General features: G+C 41.1%; 1 protein-coding gene and 3 non-coding genes across 4 annotated transcripts; all 4 read left to right on the plus strand.

Moving 5' to 3' along the window:
• The first annotated feature begins 1,475 nt into the window (after positions 1 to 1,475).
• zgc:114188 (40S ribosomal protein S17-like) lies at positions 1,476 to 13,189 on the plus strand. Its single transcript, XM_052598385.1, has 5 exons — positions 1,476 to 1,623; positions 2,486 to 2,637; positions 7,582 to 7,687; positions 7,956 to 8,021; positions 13,069 to 13,189. The coding sequence occupies exons 1-5, from the start codon at positions 1,621 to 1,623 to the stop codon at positions 13,144 to 13,146; spliced, it is 405 nt and encodes a 134-aa protein (XP_052454345.1). The 5' UTR covers positions 1,476 to 1,620; the 3' UTR covers positions 13,147 to 13,189.
• Positions 3,149 to 3,273, plus strand: LOC128014786 (small nucleolar RNA SNORA71). The gene has a single exon (XR_008183670.1). It is a non-coding gene; the product is annotated as a small nucleolar RNA SNORA71 (small nucleolar RNA).
• LOC128014788 (small nucleolar RNA SNORA71) lies at positions 7,718 to 7,844 on the plus strand. Its single transcript, XR_008183672.1, has one exon. It is a non-coding gene; the product is annotated as a small nucleolar RNA SNORA71 (small nucleolar RNA).
• LOC128014787 (small nucleolar RNA SNORA71) lies at positions 8,048 to 8,172 on the plus strand. Its single transcript, XR_008183671.1, has one exon. It is a non-coding gene; the product is annotated as a small nucleolar RNA SNORA71 (small nucleolar RNA).
• Positions 13,190 to 25,853: the final 12,664 nt, after the last annotated feature.

Below are 25,853 nucleotides of genomic sequence, written 5' to 3' on the forward strand. Positions count from 1 at the left end.
TTGTTCCTCACTCCAGAGCAGCAGGTGGCAGTAAAGCACCCATTAGTTGGTTTGCCAATCTCCAAAAACACGAGGAAAAACAAGAAGAAGAAAAAGAAGAAGATGACGAGTCTCAAGACCGGTATGGTTAAGAATCATTAGGAGGTTTTTTATTATATTATGTTTGCCTATTTAATAATAAAAAATAAAGGAGGTGATGTTATATTTATGTGGGTCCCATCTTTTATAGGTATTATAGAAAATGAAAAGGTACACAAAATAATTCAATTCAATTCAAGTTTATTTGTATAGCGCTTTTTACAATACAAATCGTTACAAAGCAGCTTTACAGAAAATTATGTTTCTACAATATTTAGTAATAGCTTATAAGTGGTGACTGTCAGTTTGTGCACGTTTGACAGGATTTGTAGAAAAATTAATACAAGACGTATTCAGCCAGACGATGAACATTATTGATATTTATAATTAATAATTATTATATGATGCAGTCACACTTTTAGCAATATTTGTTAGTTCTGTTGTTGATTCAGGGTCAGCATCATCTGAGGTCCTCTGAGGGTCAGCATCATCTCTTCTCAGGTGTTCTGGATCCAGACTGGAGCTTGTGTAAATCCTAGTTACCACGGGATGAAGATCCAGCAGAAACAGAGAAACACATAGAGACATCATTAGCATAGCTGCTGATCCAACAAAGTAAAATTAGTTTAACCCAAGCTAATGAATAAAAATGCACATTTGATCAGATGCAACTACACTCACAATTTAAGAGATACATTATTCGTATGCTTGGTGAAAGAGATGCGTTTTTAATCTAGATTTAAACAGAGAGAGTTTGTGACTTTGTGACCTTAGGGAGCGTGATGGGTTGTAGCGTGGTAGAAGGCTAGTTAGGTACGCAGGAGCTAAACCATTTAGGGCCTTATAGGTATAGCCAAGAAAGCACTTCAAAAAGAGAGTATAGAAGCAGTCATGAGCCTTTCAATATCAGAAGGAAAGAGTATAGTGTGGGGAAAAAATATTAAAGAATGGCAACAAAGGTGGGATCAAGAACAAAAAAGAAGACATTTATACTCAACTAAAAAAAAAAAAAAATTGGTACTGTGGAGAAAAAGTCAAGAAACAGGAGACAAGACTATAGTTACCAGATTAAGAATAGGGCATAATAAATTAAATAGCACTCTTCATATAATGGGGAAATATCTTACTGGGTTTTGTGATCAGTGCCAAATACCAGAGACTGTAGAACATGTGCTTATTAATTGTTGAAAATATGGATTACAGAGGGTAGATATGATAAAAGACATGGGAAACATATGACTAACAGGACATGGAGTAAAGAGTATAGTGGACTGCAGCAGGAGTGAACAAGGAGTTGCTTTCCGACTTAAACAGGACTAATGACAAGAATATGATGACTGAAGTATATGGGAAATAACTAGAACCAGAAGATGGCAGTAATGCAACGTCAAGGATGCCACCTGCCATTAAAACCCAAAGGAGAAGAAGAAGCTGCAGTGTCGCTCCTCCACCGCTGGGGGTCAGAGCGTGGCGCTCGCGCGGCTCCGTCGGCTCGACTTCCGGTCGTGCTCTTCTTCTTCCTCTTCCGCTCTCCGGATCATCATGGTGGGTATCTGATTATTTTGCTCTTGACAATCTTCTGTAATCCTGCTCTTTCGCAGCTCGGTTCATGAACGCAGACAGAGGAGTGTGATGCGGGGCTTGTGTGGCGCGCGTGTGTGTGAGTATGACGCGGCAGATGAGCGGCGCGACAGATTCAGACGCGATAAATCAGCGCGAGCCACTCCGCTCAGTTATACTCTTACTGAGTGTGTTTCACAGTAATATTTTATCACTGTTTTTCATAGTTATGCTCACACTGAGTGTGTTTCTCAGTAATACTACCTCATACTGTGTGTTTCACAGTAATACGTCACATAATGCTCTCACACACTGTATGTTTCTCGGTAATGCTCACACCGAGCGTGTTTCACGGTAATGCTCACACCGAGCGTGTTTCACGGTAATGCTCACACCGAGCGTGTTTCACGGTAATGCTCACACCGAGCGTGTTTCACGGTAATGCTCACACCGAGCGTGTTTCACGGTAATGCTCTCACTCCGAGCGTATTTCACGGTAATGTTGTATACTCCTGATCAGATATGGAGGATCTGACCGGTTCAGGTCTGTAGAGCGCTTCCGTTTGGCCCATAATGCACCGCATCTAGCAGACTAGCCTTAAAGCCCATTCACACTAGAAGAGAAACTAGAGTCACAATGTTTACTCTCAGCGCACATGCGTCTGTCTCGTGACCACAGGATGATTCTGATTGGCTGTCGGTAGGTCTGGAAGTGTTTCTCTGTGACTATCATCATACTACTTTAATATTGATCCTGAAGAGTGTCAGTAGTTATTGTTGTGAGTAGGGTGTGTGTGTGTTAATCAGTGTTTCTGAGCAGTTGTGTGTATGCTCTGTTCCTCCGCAGGGCCGCGTCAGGACCAAGACGGTGAAGAAGGCCGCTCGGGTCATCATTGAGAAGTACTACACCCGGCTGGGCAGTGACTTCCACACGAACAAGCGTGTGTGCGAGGAGATCGCCATCATCCCCAGCAAGAAGCTGCGCAACAAGATCGCTGGGTGAGCCGTCGCACTGCATGCTGGGACACCGCTCCAAGTCAGTGTGAAGCTCTTCAGTGTCTCGCTGAGGGTTTCTACATCTCGTTAGATCATTAACGAACTGTTAGATGCGCTCGGACACATCACATGATTCAAATAAGAGCAAATATCTGTCAGTGAGGAAAGAACTTGTTTTCCCTTCAGTGAAGCTGGTTTTTCAGAGCACACTGGCAGATATTTGTTCTGATCAGATGTAAATCTGGAATATCAGATATCTATCTTCTGGAAATTGAAATGAAAAGATGGCGATCTGTTGCAAGTCTGAAGTGTCACTAATACACATTTATGTTTAGAGACCAAGTGTCGCACTGCATTCAGGTCCGATATTCTTTACTTGTTCTGAAGCCTTTCATGCTCTTCATAAACCTGCAGACGCACAGTAGACCGCTCAGATCCGCTCTCTGTCCTCGTTAGGGTTAACAAGCAGCGAGTCAAACCACCAGGCTTGCTTAAAGTCTTTTAAAACCGTCAGTCCTGTGTCGAAAGTGACTGTGGAGTGACTGGTCTCCAGGTCATTGATAGAACAGGAAGAGCAATTGAAAGACTTTCCCGTGTTTGCTGGATCCTGTTCCTCACAAACCCTGAATCTTTCACACAGTCTTTTACTGAAACTACAATTAATGTCTATGTTTAGATGAAACTGGAAAAATGATCTGATTCATCTTAATGAATAATACGCAAATTAAAAACTGAGCTGCATGTAAACTAGGGATGTAAGTGATCTGTTAATTGTCAATGAGATGCGACTGATTAAAACTGTCGATGGTCTGTTAACTGATGTAATGTTTGGCTGCGTGCAGCTCGTGAGTGATGGTATATAAACACATCATTCATTCACAATGTACAAATTAAGCTTTAAATGTGATTTTAAACTTTAAAAGTACATTAAAATTGAAACAACACACGTTATTCAACACTGAAAGCAATATAAATGTAGTAACTTAGTAATTTCTTATTGTGCGCTTTGCTGCGGGACACAGGACTGAAAGACTATCCTGCCACTTGTTAATAAGTTCATACGACTTAATAATTTGTGGCAACTGTCCTTTTTGCACTACTGTGTTCCCCAAATAACCCATGATTTAACTGAAATAAGGGAGCAAATTATTAAATCTTTAGTTTCCCTTCCCATGTTTACCACAGTAAGAGATGTGAAAACGGTGACAGAAAAAATAAAATAAACCTGTGAGATTAGAGCAGTAGTTCCCAAAGTGGGGGTCGCGGAGCGGGGGGTCACGAGATGATTTACAGAATTTTTTTATATATATATATATATATATATATATATATATATATATATATATATATATATATATATATATATATATATATATTAGGGGTGTAACGATACGCGTATTCGTATTGAACCGTTCGGTACAACGCTTTCGGTTCGGTACGCGGTACGCATTATGTATACCGAACGGTTCGTTGGAGTAATTAATTATATTTGAAAAAAAAAAAAAAAAGAGAGAGAGAGAAATATAATGATATGCGTTCAACAAGGTAGCCCAATAACCCAAACAACGTAACAGGCAACGCCCCTGACACTCCCGAAGAAGAAAAAAACACCATCTTATATGTTTATGTTAGGCTACTCAGCAGGCGCTCGCTCACTCAGTACGCGCTGAAGGCTCGTTGCAAAATAGCCAATGCGTTTAACAGACTAGAAATGAGAAGATCCTCCAATAACCAACAGGTCTGGTGTTTGGGTGCACTTTGGATTCCCTTTAAGCTATAATGGTGATGGCAAGAGAGTGGTGGATAAAAAAACAACGGTATGTCGCATCTGCAACATGACAGGGTACACCAGCGGGAATAAAAAAAAAAAAAAAAAAAAAAACACCAGCGGGAATATCTGGGATATATGCGTCAGTACTATCTGGGAAAAGACGAAAAAAAGGAGAAACATGCACGCAGCAAACTATCCCTGCAGCATTTAGAAACTATAGCTTACAGGGAATCCAACCCAAACACCAGACCTGTTGGTTATTTTAGGATCTTATATTTCTGGTCTGTTAAATGCATTAGACATTTTGCAACGAGCCTTCAGCGCGTGCTGAGTGAGCGAGCGCCTTAGGGGCCGTTCACATATCGTGCCTAAAAACGCATGGAAAACGCTAAGCGCGTCTTTCTCCTCCTTTCCAAAGCGCTCGGGCAGAAGCGCTCATGAGGCGTCTGTCTTTGCTAAGCAACAATGACGTGCTCTCTCCATGAGACGCGGAAATTTCAGCGAAGGATAAATGGATTTGCAGCTCTAAAAATCGCTTGCAGTAGCTCTGCTACTAAATTTATTTCAAAATTGCAATCCATATACAACTATGATCAGCTGATCCTTCATCTTGGCTGAGCTCTCAACGTTGTTACGGGAAAGGATGAAGCTGATTGGTTAGTTCTTGTCACATGACCCGCGGTGCGCTTGCGGCATTCTGAAAAGTTGAGATGTTTTTACATTTTGCTGTATCTAAAACGTATCGAACCGAACCGTGACATCAGTGTATCGTATCGAACCGAACCGTGAATTTTGTGAACCGTTACACCCCTAATATATATATATATATATATATATATATATAATGCGAGATGCTGAAAAAAAAAGTCTGAAATACACATTTAGGTCTTTATTTTATTACACTTTGTCTGTTTGCGTCTGTAGATTTTGCATGAATTCAACAAAAGTTAGCGTTGTAAATCAGCTGTTTACTTGTAATCTTAAAAATGAAATTAAAATTATAAAAATATAAAATTCTGCTCCACCCATTGACCAAATCTGGGTCATGATTGGGAAATCCATACATGTATGTAAGGCGTTTTTTTCTGAATACAAAGTTATTGTTGTATGCGTGTTATAGGCAGCTTGTTCATATTCTGTCTGTAAGCATTTCACAGTTATGGATGTATTTGTTTTTGTCCATAATTTGTTAATAAAATAGCCTGGCTTAGAGATTGTGTTCCTTTTTGTTATAGCTCTGTCAGCATGTAACCAAATCGCAAATCCTCACAAGAGGGAAACACAGAGAGGGGGGGGGGGTCGCGGGTCGTCAGCAATCTAATATTGGGGGTCGCGGTCTGAAAAGTTTGGGAACCCCTGGATTAGAGGGTTAGACTGTGAAGATTTAGGAAAAGAAAATGCTTAAATGTTTTTGAATTAGTGGAAATTCTTGACCAACCGGCAAATCTGAACAAAGCAACATAAATGAAGACTAAAGCCTCGATCGATACATCTGACAAACAAAGCTTTTATACCACACTAGTCATAATCAGAGTTTATAATTTGTAAATGAATATATGCTGGATTTAAAAAAATCAATTAATAGCCGTTGTGACCGACACTCAACACAAGTTTTGCAGAGCATTCAGTGATTTCACTAAACCGTGACTCTATACAACCATAGACTGTATAAAAACATGGATGTAGTGTCCGTGACGTCACCCGTAGACTCCTGAAGTGTGTTTTTGAAGCCTAAAGTGTGTAGAGAGGGCCGTCGCCATCTTGGCAGCGTGTCACCGCGCGACTCCCGGACAATCAAAAATGGGCAAAAAGGCGGGAGCTGATTGCTGAAGCCACACCCACCTAGCACGACAGCAGTGTCAGCAGCGGCAAACCACCTGTCACTCAAGTGGCTATGCACTTAATTATGCAGAACTTTAAGGCTCAATATCATTTAAACGGATGAGTTATAAAAAAATTCACCCCCCTCACAGTTGTCATGAAGAGCAAAATTAGCAATATACTGTAGTTATATACCCCCGGAGCAGTGTACACACACACACTGTGAACACACACCCCCGGAGCAGTGAACACACACACACACACCTGGAGCAGTGAACACAGCTTAATACGATCATTGTATTGGAGACATGCTACAAATAAGCTTGATCTGTAAATCTGTGTTGATCATGATGAGGAAGATTAAAGCAGATGAACAAATGTTGTTAACGGAGCGCTGGCTAAAGACCCCCGCAGTGATAATTAATAATAATTAATAATAATTCTTTACATTTTATATAGCGCTTTTCTAGACACTCAAAGCGCTTCCATAGACAGGGGGTATCTCCTCATCCACCACCAGTGTGCAGCATCCACCTGGATGATGCGACGGCAGCCATAGTGCGCCAGAACGCCCACCACACACCAGCTTACTGATGGAGAGGAGACAGAGTGATGAAGCCAATCAGCAGATATGGGGATTGTTAGGAGGCCATGATGGTCAGAGGCCAATGGGTGAATCTGTCCAGGATGCCGAGGTCATCCTGGGATTTTTAATGACCACAGAGAGTCAGGACCTCAGTTAAACGTCTCACCCGAAGGACGGTGCTTGTTGACAGTATAGTGTCCCCATCACTACACTGGGGCGCTAGGACCCACACAGAGCACAGGGTGAGCGCCCCCTGCTGGCCTCACTAGCACCAAATGTGATGTGTGACCCTGGAGCACAAGACCAGTCACGAGGGTCAGATTTCTACATCGAAGAGCTGAATAAATCATCTCTCCATTTGATGTATCTCAGACAAATATTGTTCTCCTAACAAACCATACAACTATTTGAAAATCTGGAATCTGAGGGAGCAAAGTTGTTCAAATGAAGTTCTTAGCAATGTGTATTACTGATCAAACATTAAGTTTTTTCATATGTTCACTGTAGGAGTTTTACTAAATATCTTCATGGAACATGATCTTAATATTCTAATGATTTTTGGCATAAAAGAAAAATATAATTTTATATATAAATTCTTATATATATAATATAATATAATATAAAATTATTATAATATAATTTTGACCCATACAATGTATTGTTGTCTATTGCTCCAAATATATCTGTGCTACTGATGACTGCTTCTGTGCTGCAGGGACACAGGTGTGTTTTAGTGTAAAGCGTGTGAGTGACGAGTGTGTCTCTGCAGGTACGTCACACACCTGATGAAGCGCATCCAGAGAGGTCCAGTCAGAGGAATCTCCATCAAGCTGCAGGAGGAGGAGCGAGAGCGCAGGGACAACTACGTGCCCGAGGTGTGTGTGTGTGTGTGTGTGTGTGTGTGAACCTGTGTCGAAAGTGACTGTGGAGTGACTCTGGTCTCCAGGTCATTGATAGAACAGGAAGAGCAAGTGAAAGACTTTCCCGTGTTTGCTGGATCCTGTTCCTCACAAACCCTGAATCTTTCACACAGTCTTAAAGTGAACCTGGTTCTGATGTTTGAGAGGAGTGCATGTGATGTTTTGATATGGTTTGATCTGATCTTTGACCCCAGACTGTGTCTCTGATGTTGTGTTTCTGCAGGTCTCGGCTCTGGATCAGGAAATCATCGAGGTCGACACAGACACCAAGGAAATGCTCAAACTTCTGGTGAGAATTGTTCAGTCGCTCGTCAGTCCTGTGTCGAAAGTGACTGTGGAGTGACTGGTCTCCAGGTCATTGATAGAACAGGAAGAGCAATTGAAAGACTTTCCCGTGTTTGCTGGATCCTGTTCCTCACAAACCCTGAATCTTTCACACAGTCTTGTTTTTGTTTATTCTTATTTGTAGTGCAGCAGCTAATGATTACGTTGATGAATCGACTCAGCATAGCATTATTGAAGCATTGATGATTGCTCATATGACCGTGCAGCTTTTGCCTTGAGTTTAGAGGCTGTTAGACGTGAGCTAACAGTGAAACACTATTTTTGAGTGAATTACATTATTAATTACATGACTTCATTGGAGCAGAGAACTTTCTGAGTTGAACACACTGCTGTGATTAACTCATGTTTCGTTATGAATCGTATTTTGATTCTGACTCGGAGGCCTTAGACAGAGTGAATCAATGTCATTGGGCTTCTGGGGTTATTTGGAGCAGTGGTGTCCAGCTGTGTCCAAAAGCTCTCAAACACTTCCTTCGGAGGCAGCACTCCAAGACAGGGAGGCACGTCCAAATCCTAATCCTGCTTTATGTGTCTGGAGGTACCTTCTTCTGATCAAATTTTGTTGGCAGCATAGATGTATCCTTTGCTGCCTTTGATATCCCACAATCCTGTGCACTCCATTCCGTGACTGAGCTTGGGGGGAAAAAAAGAGGGTGTCTGAAAATTACGTTGGTCAGTTTGTGTGTGCTTTATGCTGTGTTCACACCAAACGCGAATAGAGCGTCAAATTCGCGTCTACCGCGTCTAGTTTGCCGCTTGACCATTTTGAGATCATTCGCTTCATTCGCGCGAGTAATTCGCTTCATTCGCGCGTGAAATTAACTTCACAACAGACGCGAATTCGCGTCATGGGGGGGCTTCTGCAAGCTGAGTTCAAGCAGCATTTTCAACCGCCATTTTTATTTGGATAATTTTCAAAATATTGCTGTTATTGTGTCATGAAATGTAGTTTTAAAAGTATTTCAGGCTAGAATGTAGTTGTTTTAAACTCAAATATGCGGTTTATTTATAATGACAGCGTCTATTTAAAAAATGTGTTTCGCCGATCTCGGAGATGAGCTCCATGCGATCAGCGGGAGCTCCGTCATCATGTATCCGCCGAGAGTAGCCTTACCTCGGCTAGATGTTCTGACATTGGCCGCTGGCTCTGATGTCTCTTTAGTGGTTCAAGATAAAATATAATTCGTTTGGGGTAAAATGAAACGTTTCTTATCTTTGGCCTTTATTCAATTTATCTATTAATATGTTTATATATATATATATATATATATATATATATATATATATATATATATATATATATATATATATATATATATATAGGTCCTTTTTATTCCTGTCTCTATAGAAATATGAACTTTTGTCATATAGCTCCGGTTGACTGCTCACTGACAACATCAGTCGTTCCTCCTTGTTGAATGAGTGGAGAAGGCTATTCCTGCACAACCGGAGGCTGCAGGAACATACTGTTGAATGAGTGACTCCTAGCAGCTCCTGATTGGTTAACGCGGCGCGAATTGACGCCAAAGTTCAAATTTTTCAACTCGGGCGGCAGACGCGAATTCGCGGCAAACGCTAAATGCACAAAAAGCACTATTCGCGCTTAACGCGCGTTTCGCGCGATACGCTCTATTCGCGCGTCATTCGCGCGAACTAGACGCGCGAATGAGGCGAATTCGCGTCTTCCGCGCCGCGCTTAACGCCCCATTCGCGCCGCGAGACCTCCAGACGCGCGGAAACGCGCCTTTGCATTGACTTAACATTGAAATCATTCGCGCCAGACGCTCTATTCACGTTTGGTGTGAACACAGCATTACAGGTGCATCTCAAGTTAGAATGTTGTGGAAAAGTTCATTTATTTCAGTAATTCAACTCAAATTGTGAAAGTTGGGTATTAAATTCAATGCACACAGACTGAAGTAGTTTAAGTCTTTTGGTTCTTTCAATTGTGGTGATTTTGGTTCACATTTAACAAAAAAAAAAAAAACAATTCACTATCTCACGAATTAGAAAATGGTGACATGCTAATCAACTCAACACACCTGCAAAGGTTTCCTGAGCCTTCAAATAGGCTACACAGTCATGGGGAAGACTGCTGATCTGACAGTTGTCCAGAAGACAATCATTGACACCCTTCACGTGGATGGTAAACCACAAACATTCATTGCCAAAGAAGCTGGCTGTCCACAGAGTGCTGTATCCAAGCATGTTAACAGAAAGTTGAGTGGAAGGATAAAGATGCACAACCAACCGAGAGAATGCATCCTTATGAGGATTTTTAAGCAAAATCCATTAAAGAATTTGACCGACAACGTCAGAGGCGTCTTACGTGGACTAAGGTGACGAAGAACTGGACTGTTGCCCTGTGGTTCAAAGTCCTCTTTTCTGATGAGAGCAAGTTTTAACCCTACGATAGCAGATGTCTCTGTCGATAGTCTAGACCAGGGTTCCTCAAATCTGGACCTCGAGATCCATTTTCCTGCAGAGTTTAGATCTATCTCCTAAACACACCTGAGCATGCTAATCAATGCCAATGAATGTCTTTGGGATCATTAGAAAATCACAGGCAGGTGACTTTGATCAGGGTTGGAGCTAAACTCTGCAGCGCATTGGACCTCCAGGGCAAGATTTAAGGAAGGGGGGTCTAGACTATATTAGCCTCATTCTCCTATTAATATATATTTTTTTTAATTGGACGGCCTATTATAATTCTGCTATCAAACTACCCAGCAATTTCACTTCAGCACTGCATTACACACACACACACACACACATACAGCGCAAATGAGGATTAGAGCCTATAGCCGGTGAAGAAGTCTCCATCCACAAACAGACGTACATTGTCTGCAGATTTAAGGTATTTCATTGCACTTTAACAAGTAGTCTGAACAACCTATATATGTGCAATATTTTAAACGTGCCCTCACTAACTGAGTTTAATGCCACCGTTATGTGGGAATGCATCTCACTCTTTTTTCTGTAGCGGTGCATCGAGCTCGTCTTGAGGCATGAGGTCAGTAGCACTGTATGACTGATGCATCAGTTAAATTCAATTTTACTCCAAATATCAACTTTTTTTTCTCTCCACTTCAGCCCTAGTGGACCTCAGATACTGAAACCGCTTACAAACGGCAAGACTCGCATGCGATTAATCGTGCAGCCCTAGTTCTTAAATCCATCACCACCTGTAAGCTCTTTCAGTAGCTGTAGTCATCATATCAATATTTTATTTTTCCAGTCGTTTATTCTGACTTGTGTTTTGGTAAAATCAGATAGCGGCAGTAGCTCACAGAGTGCAACCATTTTACGTCACCAGAATAAATAATTGCGCCCCCTATAGACGAAAATGTATAAAAACTTATTTTTTTTTTTGAAAATACATCTTTCAAGGGTTTTCTATTACATATTTCAATAAGAGACATGTATGGTACATTAAGCTTATGTGTAACATTTTACCAGATTTGAGATTTTGCTCCTGTGATTTATTTTCATTTTTTTCTAGAATCTAGGGTATCTTTTGCTGATGAATTATCTACCAACCAAGTTGTGTATATGTAGTAGATTGTGATTTAACATGATTGACTAAGTTTACAAGCTGTTAAAATTCGGGTTATGGTCGGGTTAAGGTCACTATTTGGGTTTCTGAAACATTCGCGATAACCCGTTTACATGCGTGAGCAGAGAGAGTTACTCCTGTATACATGGAATGTGTAATCAGTCGCCAATATCCCGATGTAAACAGCGATGCACGGTTAGCGTCTGGACGTAAGACGCAATATGCGTCATTTCCGATTCTTCTTCCTGTATCCAAAGACCAAGATTCCTTGCGAATAGAACATGCACAGAACACACATTTTGATGGGGATATGCCGATACGCGTTTACAAGACCAAATATTCGGGTTAGAAAAGGGGTACCCCAAGTATAATATCCCGGTTTTTAAAAACCGTGATATGAGCATATCCGGGTTTTTGCCGGTGTTTACATGGCCGTGCACGACCGGGTTATTGCTAATATCCCGGTTTTGAACGGGTTATTTGCTGCATGTAAACGTGGTCAGTGATGATCAGGTCATCACAGAAGTATAGAAATTCTATATTGAATTTAAAAAAAAAATAAAAAAAACTTCTGGGATTGGATCGATATCGACAGATACTCAGAATTTTCGGGATCGGTTCAGAAAAAATGGTATCGTTGTATCCCTATTTGAAAGTATTTTTTTTTATAGATTATTGGTAATTCCATAGGCTCTCTCTCTCGCACGCCGTTCGCAGTTTAAAACACAACAAAGAGACTCTCTTGCTCCACTCATGCACGCTAATATCGTGTATCATCGATCTCATGGGCTGACTATATGACGATTTTAAAAATGACCATATCGCCCAACACTAGTGTGCAATGAATTTAAAACAAGTTTCACAACATGAGTTGAATTTCTGAACTTTTCCATAACATTTTTAATTTGAGATGCACCTGTATATTTCTAAGTTTTTGCACTTTTAATGTTACTTTTTGTGAGGAATCAATAATATGGCAATTATTAATTTAGTTTTCACCAAAGCTCGTTGGCTATTTTGTTGTAAATCATGAAACCGTTACGCTACCGCAGAAGACTCTCTGAAGTCAGTTTCATGAGGTGCCTTATGCTGCCTGCAAAATCCGCTGCCTGGGCGTCTGGGCGTAGCTGTAGCGTCCTGCAGAGTTCAGCTGCAGCCCTGATCAAAACACTGCTGTCTGTAATTATCAAGCGCTCCTGAGGATCCTGTGTTTCAACAAGGTTGAGGAAGCTAAATCTCCAGAAACAGGGCTGGACACCTGTTTATATAAACTGAACTTTAAACAAACACTGGACTGCATTGGCTTGTTTTCTGGCCAGCAGTGTGAGCAGTTCGTTTGAGCACTGTTTTCATAGGCTTAAACACTGAGCGGCTCTGACTTGTCAGTCGGTAGGTCTCTCCTCGCTAATGCTGTTTCTCTCTCTCTCTCTCTCAGGACTTCGGCAGCCTGTCCAATCTTCAGGTGACTCAGCCTCCGGTTGGCATGAACTTCAAGACCCCTCGTGGCGTCTAGACATTTGTAATATATCTCTTAATAAAACATGGGGAAAAACAAACACTGATGTTGTGAACTTATTTATCAATATTAACATTTACAGACTAATTGTGACCATTTGATTTCTTTAATGCAATTTTAAACAAGTCATCTTTGGATGTGTGGTATTGAAGCTTATTGGTGGGTTAATGCAAATAAGACCGATATTAATCCTTCTGTTCTTTTGTTCTAACTTTAAAAAAAAAAAATCACTTTAATATGAGCCTCGGGAGAATTGTTGCATCCTGCTAGTGTGACTTTTGACTTTTTTTTTTTTTTTTTTTGTCACCTTCATTTGGGTAGCATTATTAACCATACACATTGTGACAAAGCAGCTTTACAGAATCAAATATTAAAATATTTAAAGTCAATAGTACAAGGACAGTAGTTAACACTTAATTTTCCAGTTAAAGGCAGTTCATCGTTGAATTCAGAGATGTCATTTCAGTTCAGCTTAAATAGTATCTGTGCAATCATTTGCAATCAAGTCAACGATATCGCTGTAAATGAAGTGACCCCAACTAAGCAAGCCAGAGACGAAAGCAGCGAGGAACCGAAACTCCATCAGCGACAGAATGGAGAAAAAAACCTTGGGAGAAACCAGGCTCAGTTGGGGTCAGTTCTCCTCTGACCAGACGAAACCAGTAGTTCAATTCCAGACTGCAGCAAAGTCAGATTGTGCAGAAGAATCATCTGTTTCCTGTGGTCTTGTCCTGGTGCTCCTCTGAGACAAGGTCTTTACAGGGGATCTTCCTGCGGGTGTCGCTGTTGGACAGTGTTATCTCTACTTCCTGTTATCCTTCTGTAGCTAATCGTAGCTCTGTGTAGCTGTTTTTATTTTATTTTTTCTCTAGAATCTTTATCTTACTATCACTGTCTGTTTGTTTGTTTTTTAAAGTGGTAAAATATAACTTAATTCACACCATATTTCTGATATTATTGATCAATCTTATCAGATTAACTTTGATCGTTCACTTTTCCGTGAGTGCAGTACACCTGCAAAGCGTTAGCACTTGTTAGCTTGTCATTAGCGTTTTCTTTTCTCCTCTCTTCTCTCTCGCTCCAGTGTTACGAATAGATTCGCATGTTGTCAGGGTAATCCGCAGCGTGTGTGTAGGTTATCTTCCTGTCTGTGTCTCCCTGTCTCTCTCTCTCTCTCTCCCGCTGTCTCTTTAATTGATTGTAGGTGTCGCTGATTGGGACTGAGCTGGTTGGTGACTGGAAGGATCGCGGCAGTATTTAAGCCACCCGGCGGAAGGAAACGTTGGCTCCCCGCTCTCCTGGCGTTTTCATAGTTGATCTTGCGGTGTGATCCGTGTTAGCGATAGATCACTGTTGTAGACATTTGTTGTCAACCATTCACTCAAATAGTGGCTTGATTGTTATATTGTTTTATGTCCGGTGTTTCGCTCCCCCTCCTTGTTTAAGTGGCGCTTGGTAGGGAGGTGGCTGCCTGTTTGTTATGTTCATTTTCTCCTGTTTATGTTGGCAGGGAGGTAAGCATATGTGTTTCATTTCTTATTTGATTTTCATCCTTGAAGGTGCGTTACCTTTTTCAAATGAGACCTATACAGGGACGGATGTTTTGGTCCATGGAATAGAGTTGAACTGTTTAAAGGTCCCACTTCATACTGTGTTCCTGACGTCTGATCTAGTTTCAGGTCCTGTAAAAGTGGGAGTACGTTCAAGACTACCTGTAGAAGGTGTGAGTTTAATTTTAGGAAACGACCTGGCTGGTGGCAAGGTGTTTCCTTGTCCGATTGTGACAAGTACTCCTGTTTGTGATAGGGAGCTTGTTAGTCAATTCCCGGCAACATTTCCAGTGTGCGTCGTTACTCGTGCACAAGCACGCAAAAATGAGGATGTAATTGATTTGTCTGACACTTTTCTTGCTTCTCCAGATTCCCCTGTTGAACTGACTCTATCTGTACACCCCACTGTTGTTGAAGTCGATAGTAAGAGTAAGTCTACTGATAAGGGATCTTCCTTGGTGATGGGAAGAAACCAACTTGGTATTGCCCAGAAAGCTGACGCTTCCCTGACACGTTGTCTTGAGGCTGCAAAGAAAGGGGAAGGAGAGAATGCAGATGAGGTGCAGTATTTTTGGGATAGAGGTGTACTGATGCGTAAGTGGTTGTCTCAGGATGCTAAGGAATTTGGTTTAAGTGCGGACTACCAGATTGTTTTACCTACAGGTTATCGAGCTACAGTTCTTAAACTTGCTCACGATCATTTATTATCTGGTCATTTGGGCAGTAATAAAACATTCAAGCGTGTGGCTAAGTATTTTTATTGGCCTGGTTTAAGATCAGCTGTGTCAAGATACTGTCGTTCATGTTATAGTTGTCAACTCGCTGGTAAGCCCAATCAAATTATTAAACCGGCTCCCTTGCAGCCTATTCCGGTGATGGGAGAGCCATTTGAGCGTCTTATTTTAGACTGTGTTGGCCCTTTGCCAAAGTCAAGAGCTGGTTACCAGTATATCCTAACGTTAATGTGCGCAACAACACGTTTCCCTGAGGCAGTGCCATTGAAAGAGCTGATTAAATTTTGTTCAACATTTGGTCTGCCTCGCGTGGTTCAGACAGATCAAGGTACAAATTTTAAATCTAAAGTGTTTGAACAATTGTTGAATGGAATTTCTGTGAGTCACGTAGTGTCAAGCGCTTACCATCCCCAATCACAGGGCGCTCTCGAACGATTTCACCAGACACTCAAATCCATGATGCGTGCTCACTGTGTTGAATCTGGTAGGGACTGGGCTGATGATCTTCCTTTTCTCTTATTTGCGATTAGAGAAACCGTCCAAGAGTCATTGGGTTACAGTCCTGCAGAACTCATATTTGGCCACACGGTTCGTGGGCCGTTGAAGTTATTGAGTGAACAATTGGTTGCTGATAACGTTCCGCTGGTTCCTGTGTCCGAATATGTTACGTCATTTCGTGAACGACTTCGCAAGGTATGTGAGAGAGCGAAAAGGAATTTAGCAGAGTCTCAGGCTGATATGAAGGAGTATTATGACCGTAAATCTGTCGCTCGTTCGTTTCAGCCAGGCGAGTCAGTTTTGCTGTTACTGGCTGCCCCAGGTTCTGCTTTGAATCCCAAATTTTCTGGTCCTTATACAGTGACGAAGAAGTTGTCCGACACAAATTATTTAATCTGTACGCCTGATCGTCGGAGAAAGACGCGTTTGGTTCATGTCAATATGATTAAGCCTTATGTGAAGGATGATGTTGCGTCAGCTGCTCTTGCAGTGAAACCGAGTGCTGTTGTTGCATTCCCGTCTGTGGTAGATATTGATGATGTCGAACGCGGGTTTACCGTGTCTTCTGGTCGTTTGTCGAACTCTATAGCCTTGAAGGATTTAAGTGTTCAGTTAAGCCATCTAGCTCCGAATCAAAGAGCGGATATTGTTGCATTGATTGCAGAGTCACATTCACTCTTTGGTGATATTCCGTCACAGACTACAGTTCTGCAGCATGATATCGATGTTGGCGATGCGCAGCCTATAAAGCAGCATCCTTATCGGCTTAATCCCAAGAAACGTGAGTTGATGAAAGCAGAGGTTGAGTATTTATGTCAGAACAATTTTGCGAGTCCCAGCCAAAGTGCGTGGAGTTCGCCTTGCTTGTTAGTCCCCAAGTCTGATTCATCGGTGCGCTTTTGCACAGACTATCGTAAAGTTAATGCAGTAACGAAACCTGATTCTTTCCCACTTCCCCGTATGGAAGACTGCATTGATCGTGTTGGTCAAGCAAGATTTGTAACGAAGTTAGATCTTTTAAAGGGATACTGGCAAGTGCCCCTTACTCAGCGTGCTTCTGAGATTTCTGCTTTTGTGACTCCTGACGATTTCATGCAGTATTCCGTCATGGCGTTCGGGATGTGCAATGCACCATCGACATTTCAAAGATTGATGAGAATTGTATTGAATGGAGTTAAGAATTGTGAAGCGTACTTGTACGATATTGTGATCTATTCTTCTAGTTGGGAAGAACATGTGAGTTCTCTACGTGAAGTGTTTTCACGCTTGGCCAATGCTTCCCTGACACTGAATCTGGCCAAATGCGAGTTTGCTAAGGCTACGGTAGTGTATTTGGGAAAGATGGTAGGACAAGGTCAAGTACGCCCAGTTGATGCAAAAATTTCGGCTATTATGGAATTTCCTGTCCCTAGAAATAAAAGAGAACTGCGCAGATTTTTAGGTATGGCAGGGTATTATAGAGGTTTTTGCCGTAATTTCGCCAGTGTTGTTTCCCCCGTTAACGGATCTTCTCAGCACAGCTCGAGTTTTTGTGTGGATTCCTGCTTGCGAGCAAGCTTTTCGGGCAGCTAAAGATTTGCTGTGTAACGCTCCTATCCTCTCAGCGCCGGATTTTGGACACCCGTTCAAGTTGGAAGTAGACGCGTCTGCTACTGGGGCAGGTGCCGTTCTCATCCAAGAGAGTGAACTCGGAATTGAACATCCAGTGTGTTACTTCTCGAAGAAGTTTACGCCCTGTCAGTGCAGGTATAGTACGATCGAGAAGGAAGCTCTTGTGTTACTTTTAGCATTGCAGCAGTTTGAGGTGTATTTGAGTGGAAGTGTTTCTCCAATTGTTGTTTACACTGATCACAATCCTCTGGTTTTCTTGGCTAGAATGTGTAATTCGAATAAATGATTAATGCGTTGGTCATTAATGGTGCAAGAGTTTTTTTTGGATATCCGACACAAGAAGGGCTCGCAGAATATTGTTGCCGATGCGCTGTCCAGAGTTCATGGTGCTGAAGTGTAAGATTTTGTATTGTGATACAAACTTTTTGTTTGTATCTTTTTGGTGTGGAGGTGTTACGAATAGATTCGCATGTTGTCAGGGTAATCCGCAGCGTGTGTGTAGGTTATCTTCCTGTCTGTGTCTCCCTGTCTCTCTCTCTCTCTCTCTCTCTCCCGCTGTCTCTTTAATTGATTGTAGGTGTCGCTGATTGGGACTGAGCTGGTTGGTGACTGGAAGGATCGCGGCAGTATTTAAGCCACCCGGCGGAAGGAAACGTTGGCTCCCCGCTCTCCTGGCGTTTTCATAGTTGATCTTGCGGTGTGATCCGTGTTAGCGATAGATCACTGTTGTAGACATTTGTTGTCAACCATTCACTCAAATAGTGGCTTGATTGTTATATTGTTTTATGTCCGGTGTTTCGCTCCCCCTCCATGTTTAAGTGGCGCTTGGTAGGGAGGTGGCTGCCTGTTTGTTATGTTCGTTTTCTCCTGTTTATGTTGGCAGGGAGGTAAGCATTTGTGTTTCATTTCTTATTTGATTTTCAGGTTAGTTTGAATATAAAATTAGTTTTGTTTATTGTAATTTACTTTGGCATATTGCCCCTCCCGAAGTTATGTTTCTTTTGTTTATCTAAGTGAATAAATTTATTATTTACTCTTTAATTCCTGTGTGGTGGTTGAGATTAACGGGGATGAGAGCGGGGACCCCAGGGATCTTTCCTAGAGGGATCCCTGTTAATTGTTACGGGTTACTTTTATTAGGTCTTTGAGTAGACCTTTTAGTTAGTCATTCGTAACACCAGTTTTTCACAAGTTCATCAAACAACCGCAGTAAGAAAATTTCATCAAGCACGGTGAGTAATGGCTTCTCCTGCTATCGTTATTTGCACCTCTTGCCACATGTACAGTTTATCTATCTCTGTCGCTGATGAGGGATTCACATGTGATAAATGCAGGGAAACAGTTAGGCTGACAGCGAAGATTTCAGAATTAGAGACGCGCATCCAAACTTTAATTGAGGACAGTAAGAATGTTAGGGCTCTAGATACGGCTTTGGATGCGTCTAGCTCAGGGATTCCTGTACATTGTCCGGTTCCAGCAGAGCCCCTGCAGCAGGGCAACTGGGTGACGGTGAGGCAGCGTAGTCGTGGGTCAAAACACCGCTCTTCTGTTCCGATCAAAACATTAAACAGGTTCTCCCCACTCAGTGACGCACCCACTGAGAAACCTGATGAAAGTGCTCTAGTTATTGGTGATTCTATTGTACGGAACGTGAATATAGAGACACCAGCCACCATAGTCAAATGTTTACCGGGAGCCAGAGCGCCTGACATCTTGGCAAATTTAAAAGTGCTGTCTAATGCTAAACATAAATACAGTAAGATTGTTATTCATGCCGGCGCTAATGATGTTCGACTTCGCCAGTCTGAGATCACTAAAAATAAATTTAAAGAGGTGTGTGAACTTGCAAGCACGATGTCAGACACTGTAATATGCTCTGGTCCCCTCCCTGCTTACCGTGGTGACGAGATGCATAGCAGATTGTCATCACTCAATGGCTGGATGTCTAAGTGGTGCCCACAGAATAACATAGGTTTCATAGACAATTGGATGAGCTTTTGGGGCAGACCTGATCTGTTGAAAAGAGATGGTCTTCATCCCTCCTGGGGTGGCGCCACTCTTCTGTCTAGAAATATGGCAAATAGTCTTAGTGTTTATTCTTGACTAACTGGGGCCCAGGTCAGGAAGCAGACAGACTGGCTAAACCGACCGTCTGCTAGCTGCCTCCCGTCACAGAGGTCAGTTAATTCTCAGCACATAGTCTCTATAGTGTGATATCTAGGTGAAAAAGTCTCTGTGTCTGTTCCCCGAACTAGAAAATACAAAAAACGTCCAAACCAAGTTAAGGTTAACAATTTAATTGAGGTTCAACAAATAAAAAACAAATGCAATATGGATAAACAAATGATAAAGATTGGCTTATTGAATATCAGATCCCTTTCTACGAAAACACTTTTTGTAAATAATATGATAACTTATCATAATATAGATGTGCTCTGTCTGACAGAAACCTGGCTAAAACCTGATGATTATATTATTTTAAATGAGTCCACCCCCCAAGATTATTGTTATAAACACGAGCCACGTCTAAAAGGCAAAGGTGGAGGTGTTGCTTCAATTTATAACAACGTTTACAGGATTTCTCAGAGGGCAGGCTTCAAGTATAACTCGTTTGAAGTAATGGTGCTTCATATAACATTATCCAGAGAAACCAATGTTAATGATAAATCCCTGTTATGTTTGTACTGGCTACTGTATACAGGCCACCAGGCCACAATACAGACTTTATTAAAGAGTTTGGTGATTTTACATCCGAGTTAGTTCTGGCTGCAGATAAAGTTTTAATAGTTGTTGATTTTAATATCCATTAGGGGTGCTCCGATCACGATCGGCCGATCGTTATGCGCATCTCGTCAGTAAAGCCGGTTAACTAATCAGCGGTTAATTCCATCAGGTGCGTGATTTCACATAGAGCAGCTGTTACTACAAAGAGCCGTTGTTAATAGAGAAGATGCTCGAATCCACTTTGTAGTAACAGCTGCTCTATGTGAAATCACGCACCTGATGGAATTAACCGCTGATTAGTTAACCGGCTTTACTGACGAGATGCGCATAACGATCGGCCGATCGTGATCGGAGCACCTCTAATATCCATGTCGATAATGAAAAAGATTCATTGGGATCAGCATTTATAGACATTCTGAACTCTATTGGTGTTAGACAACGTTTCAGGACCTACTCATTGTCGAAATCATACTCTAGATTTAATACTGTCACATGGAATTGATGTTGATAGTGTTGAAATTATTCAGCCAAGTGATGATATCTCAGATCATTATTTAGTTCTGTGTAAACTTCATATAGCCAAAATTGTAAATTCTACTTGTTGTTACAAGTGTGGAAGAACCATCACTTCTACCACAAAAGACTGCTTTTTAAGCTATCTTCTTGATGTATCCAAATTCCTTAGCATATCCAAAACCTCAGAACAACTTGATGATGTAACAGAAACTATGGACTCTCTCTTTTCTAGCACTTTAAATACAGTTGCTCCTTTACGCTTAAGGAAGGTTAAGGAAAACAGTTTGACACCATGGTATAATGAGCATACTCGCACCCTAAAGAGAGCAGCCCGAAAAATAGAGCGCAGCTGGTTGAAAACAAAACTAGAGGTATTTCTAACCCTAACCCTAACCCTATTGCTTGGCGGGAAAGTAACATGTCCTACAGAAAAGCATTAAAAACTGCTAGATCTGATTACTTTTCTTCTCTTTTAGAAGAAAACAAACATAACCCCAGGTATTTATTCAATACAGTGGCTAAATTAACGAAAAATAAAGCCTCAACAAGTGTTGACATTTCCCAACACCACAGCAGTAATGACTTTATGAACTACTTTACTTCTAAAATCGATACTATTAGAGATAAAATTGCAACCATTCAGCCGTCAGCTACAGTATCAAATCAGACAGTGCACTATAGACCCCCTGAGGAACAGTTCCACTCATTCTCTACTATAGGAGAGGAAGAATTGTATAAACTTGTTAAATCATCTAAACCAACAACATGTATGTTAGACCCTATACCATCTAAGCTCTTAAAAGAGGTGCTTCCAGAAGTCATAGATCCTTTTTTGACTATTATTAATTCCTCGTTGTCATTAGGATTTTTCCCCAAAACTTTCAAACTGGCTGTTATTAAGCCTCTCATAAATAAAACCACAACTTGACTCCAAAGAACTAGTTAATTATAGACCAATCTCGAATCTCCCTTTTCTGTCCAAGATACTAGAAAAGGTGGTATCGTCACAACTATATTCCTTCTTAGAGAAAAATGGTATATGTGAGGATTTCCAGTCAGGATTTAGACCGTATCATAGTACTGAGACTGCTCTCCTTAGAGTTACAAATGATCTGCTCTTATCATCTGATCGTGGGTGTATCTTTCTATTAGTTTTATTGGATCTTAGTGCTGCATTTGACACAATTGACCACAACATTCTTTTGCATAGACTTGAACACTTTGTTGGCATCAGTGGAAGTGCATTAGCATGGTTTAAATCGTACTTATATGACCGCCATCAGTTCGTAGCAGTGAATGAAGATGTATCATATGGATCACAAGTGCAGTATGGAGTACCTCAAGGCTCAGTACTAGGGCCGCTACTCTTCACGCTTTATATGTTACCCTTGGGAGATATCATCAGGAAACATGGTGTTAGCTTTCACTGTAATGCTGATGATACTCAGCTCTATATTTCTTCATGGCCCGGTGAAACACAACAATTTGAAAAACTAATGGAATGAATAGTCGATATAAAAAATTGGATGACGAGTAATTTCTTACTGCTAAATTCAGAAAAAAACAGAGGTGTTAATTATAGGACCTAAAAACTCTGCTTGTAATAACCTAGAACACTGTCTAAGACTTGATGGTTGCTCTGTCAATTCTTCATCCTCAGTTAGGAACCTAGGTGTGCTATTTGATTGCAATCTTTCCTTAGAAAGCCACTTTTCTAGCATTTGTAAAACTGCATTTTTCCATCTCAAAACTATATCTAAATTACGGCCTATGATCTCAATGTCAAATGCAGAAATGTTAATCCATGCATTTATATGCATAATGCTTTATTGGGTGGTTGTTCTGCACGCTTAGTAAACAAACTACAGCTAGTCCAAAATGCAGCAGCAAGAGTTCTTACTAGAACCAGGAAGTATGACCATATTAGCCCAGTCCTGTCATCGCTGCACTGGCTCGCTATCAAACATCGTATAGATTTTAAAATATTGCTTATTACTTATAAAGCCCTGAATGGTTTAGCACCTCAGTATTTGAATGAGCTCCTATTACATTATACTCCTCTACGTCCGCTACGTTCTCAAAACTCAGGCAATTTGATAATACCTAGAATATTAAAATCAACTGCGGGCGGCAGGTCCTTTTCCTATTTGGCGCCTAAACTCTGGAATAACCTACCTAACATTGTTCGGGAGGCATATGTCTGCTACCACCGCTACTTTATTACAAGAGTATCATACTGATCCAGGGACATTAATGTAAAATAATAATCATTTAAACAAATATTTTAAAATAATTTTAAAATGCTGTGTAGTCCATAACAGCCTAATATAGACACAGCCAGTTTTACTCACTGAAATATTTATTTGTCATAAAATTATTACTTCATAATTGTATTAGAGTCTTACACATATGCTATACAGATAATAGAGTCATGTATTATTTTGAGTGATGACTGCTATTATAAGAGTGGCTTGATGGAGCGCAGGAGATGCAGATAACATGATATCGACCCTTAAGAAACTTTAATTAATGCTGTCACGTAACAAATCTGTCCAAATATGAAATGAATAGATAATTTCTACATTGAAATAAAAATGTAAAGACTGCACAACTATTATAAATTGCCAATCTAAATAATTGGGAATCATGAAAAAAATTATAATAAACTAAAAATATGTATTTATTATCTGTTTTAATGTATCTATTATAACATTTATGTAGTTTTGTTTGCTTGGCTGTTTCCTTATAAAAGTCCAGAAATTTGTCAACTTTTTCTTCAGGTGTTGTTTTAAATTATATGACGTCATTACATTGCCGTCTTGCCACCAGCCAATCGCTACACTGCTGATCATGGTTTTGAGTATCGATACATAACCCCTTTTAAGCCAAAACATGAATGCGCAATTATCTCAGATAACTCAATCCAGCGATACTAATCATACACAACAGGTGTGTTCGAAGAACCCAATTAGCCAATTCAGGATTAGCACGATGATATCAATCTGGATGTGTCATTTGATCTCGGATGTAATAAGCGACGTACGAAGAACAGGCCCCTGATGCTATAACAGTAGCTCCGGGATGAGCTTGGAAGAACCAAATGATCCAAGATCACGCCAAATCGTCAACATTCAAATCCAGCTAACTGAGTTAGCGACGTATGATGAACAGGCCCCTGGCCCCAGCGCGAGGGTGTATAGTTTTAAAGGCCAAAACACTCTTTGATTCTTAGGTACACTACTGAAGAGGTTGTCTTGAACATTTCCCTCAATCTAGATGATTTGAGGTAGCAGGAAAGAAAAATGTAGGGCATCACACTTCTACCAAACCTCCCTCCTAGAACTTTCACATGATGGTAATTTAAGTTATTTTAAAGATTATACTCATCTTGTGCTTCTCCAAATATGTATGACAAGACTATATAGGTTCTCATGATTTTTTTAGTAATAAACAGCTATATTTAATGTATAAAATCAGCATTCTTGACAAATTCAAAATACGGATTCCTAGTCCAATTAAATTTCTGGGGATATAAGTGTATCTTTCATAGTTTAAACCCTGTTTTCTGATTCCTGTTGCCTAAAATGATCCCTTGGTAATTTAATTATGTTAGCGTAATAATGTTAATATTAGTCAACTAATCTTTAATACATTACTTTTGAAGACCATATGGTAAACTTAACTAATACCAAACCCTCAACCCTCAACCCTAACCCTAAACCCTAACCCTAACCCTAACCCTACCCAAGCCCCCAACCCCAAACCCTACCCCTACCCCTACCCCTAACCCTACCCCTACCCCTACCCCTACCCCTACCCCTACCCTACCCCTAAAATAACCTAAACTAAACAAACCTAACCAAACCTAAATCTAATACATACTCTTATCCTAACCCTCATGGAACGACAGGCAGGATGCAGCCTTGAATAATTTCTGGTTGGCTCAGTGGTAGTGTGATGGGCTTTAGGTGGAGGGGACACAGGTTCGTCTCCAGATCATTGCAGGGTTGTGTTTTCTATTGTTTTATAAAAGGACAGATACTAGCCCGGAACCAATTCACAATCTAATATTACCCATTATAGAATGAAAGGCAGGTAATAGCCCTCACTTAAGAAAACAGATTTGTGTGGGGCTGGTTGGATCAGTGGTAGAGTGATGGAATTAGGTCGAGGGGACCCAGGTTCGTGTCCTGATCATTGCAGGATTTTGTTTTTATAAAGTTTTTCTGTGGTTACCATGGGAGAGGTGACTAGGACAAGGTATGGGGTGCATGAAAGAGACGAGGGACCCAGGTTGGTCTCCTGATCATTGCAGGGTTGTGTTTTCTATTGTTTTATAAAAGGACAGATACTAGCCCTGAACCAATTCACACTCTAATATTACTCCTCATAAAATGAAAGGCAGGTAATAGCCCTCACTTAAGAAGACAGATTTGTGTGGAGCTGGTTGGATCAGTGGTAGAGTGATGGACTTAGGTCGAGGGGACCCAGGTTCGTGTCCCAATCATTGCAGGATTGTGTTTTTATAAAGTTTTTCTGTGGTCACCATGGGAGAGGTGACTAGGACAAGGTATGGGGTGCATGAAAGAGACGAGGGACATTTGGGCAAAGGTTTGTGACATCTGACGGTTATCCTGGAAAGGATGATGTCTGTTCAGTTCTAAAATGCACAAACTTTGAAGAGGGCTGGACTGGTAGAAGCTTGGTGTTCAGAAATGTGCACCCGCCAGTCTCACGCTCTCGGCCAAACAGAGATGAGCAGGAGGTTTTAAGTTTGGTATTGGGATTCCTACAAGCCTTGTTTTCAGGTGACCTGGATACCTTGCGGTGTTAACTAAGGGTCACTTGCACAGTGAGTATCCAGCCTCCCTGGGTCCACTTGGACAGCACGCAGGGCAGGTGGCCTGGGGCTAACAGGCCTTAATTGGAGCCCAGTCTTCTACGGGGATGATTCATTTGCTTAGTCTGTTGGTTGCACCAGGGGTGGGGAGGGAGGATATAGAGGGAGTTAGGGCTAGTGGAAGAGTCCAGATCAGAATTTTTTGTATTTACAGATAGGGTTAGGGTTAGG

Source organism: Carassius gibelio, chromosome B25 (genome assembly GCF_023724105.1).
Source record: "Carassius gibelio isolate Cgi1373 ecotype wild population from Czech Republic chromosome B25, carGib1.2-hapl.c, whole genome shotgun sequence".
In the NCBI taxonomy this organism is placed as follows: domain Eukaryota; kingdom Metazoa; phylum Chordata; class Actinopteri; order Cypriniformes; family Cyprinidae; genus Carassius; species Carassius gibelio.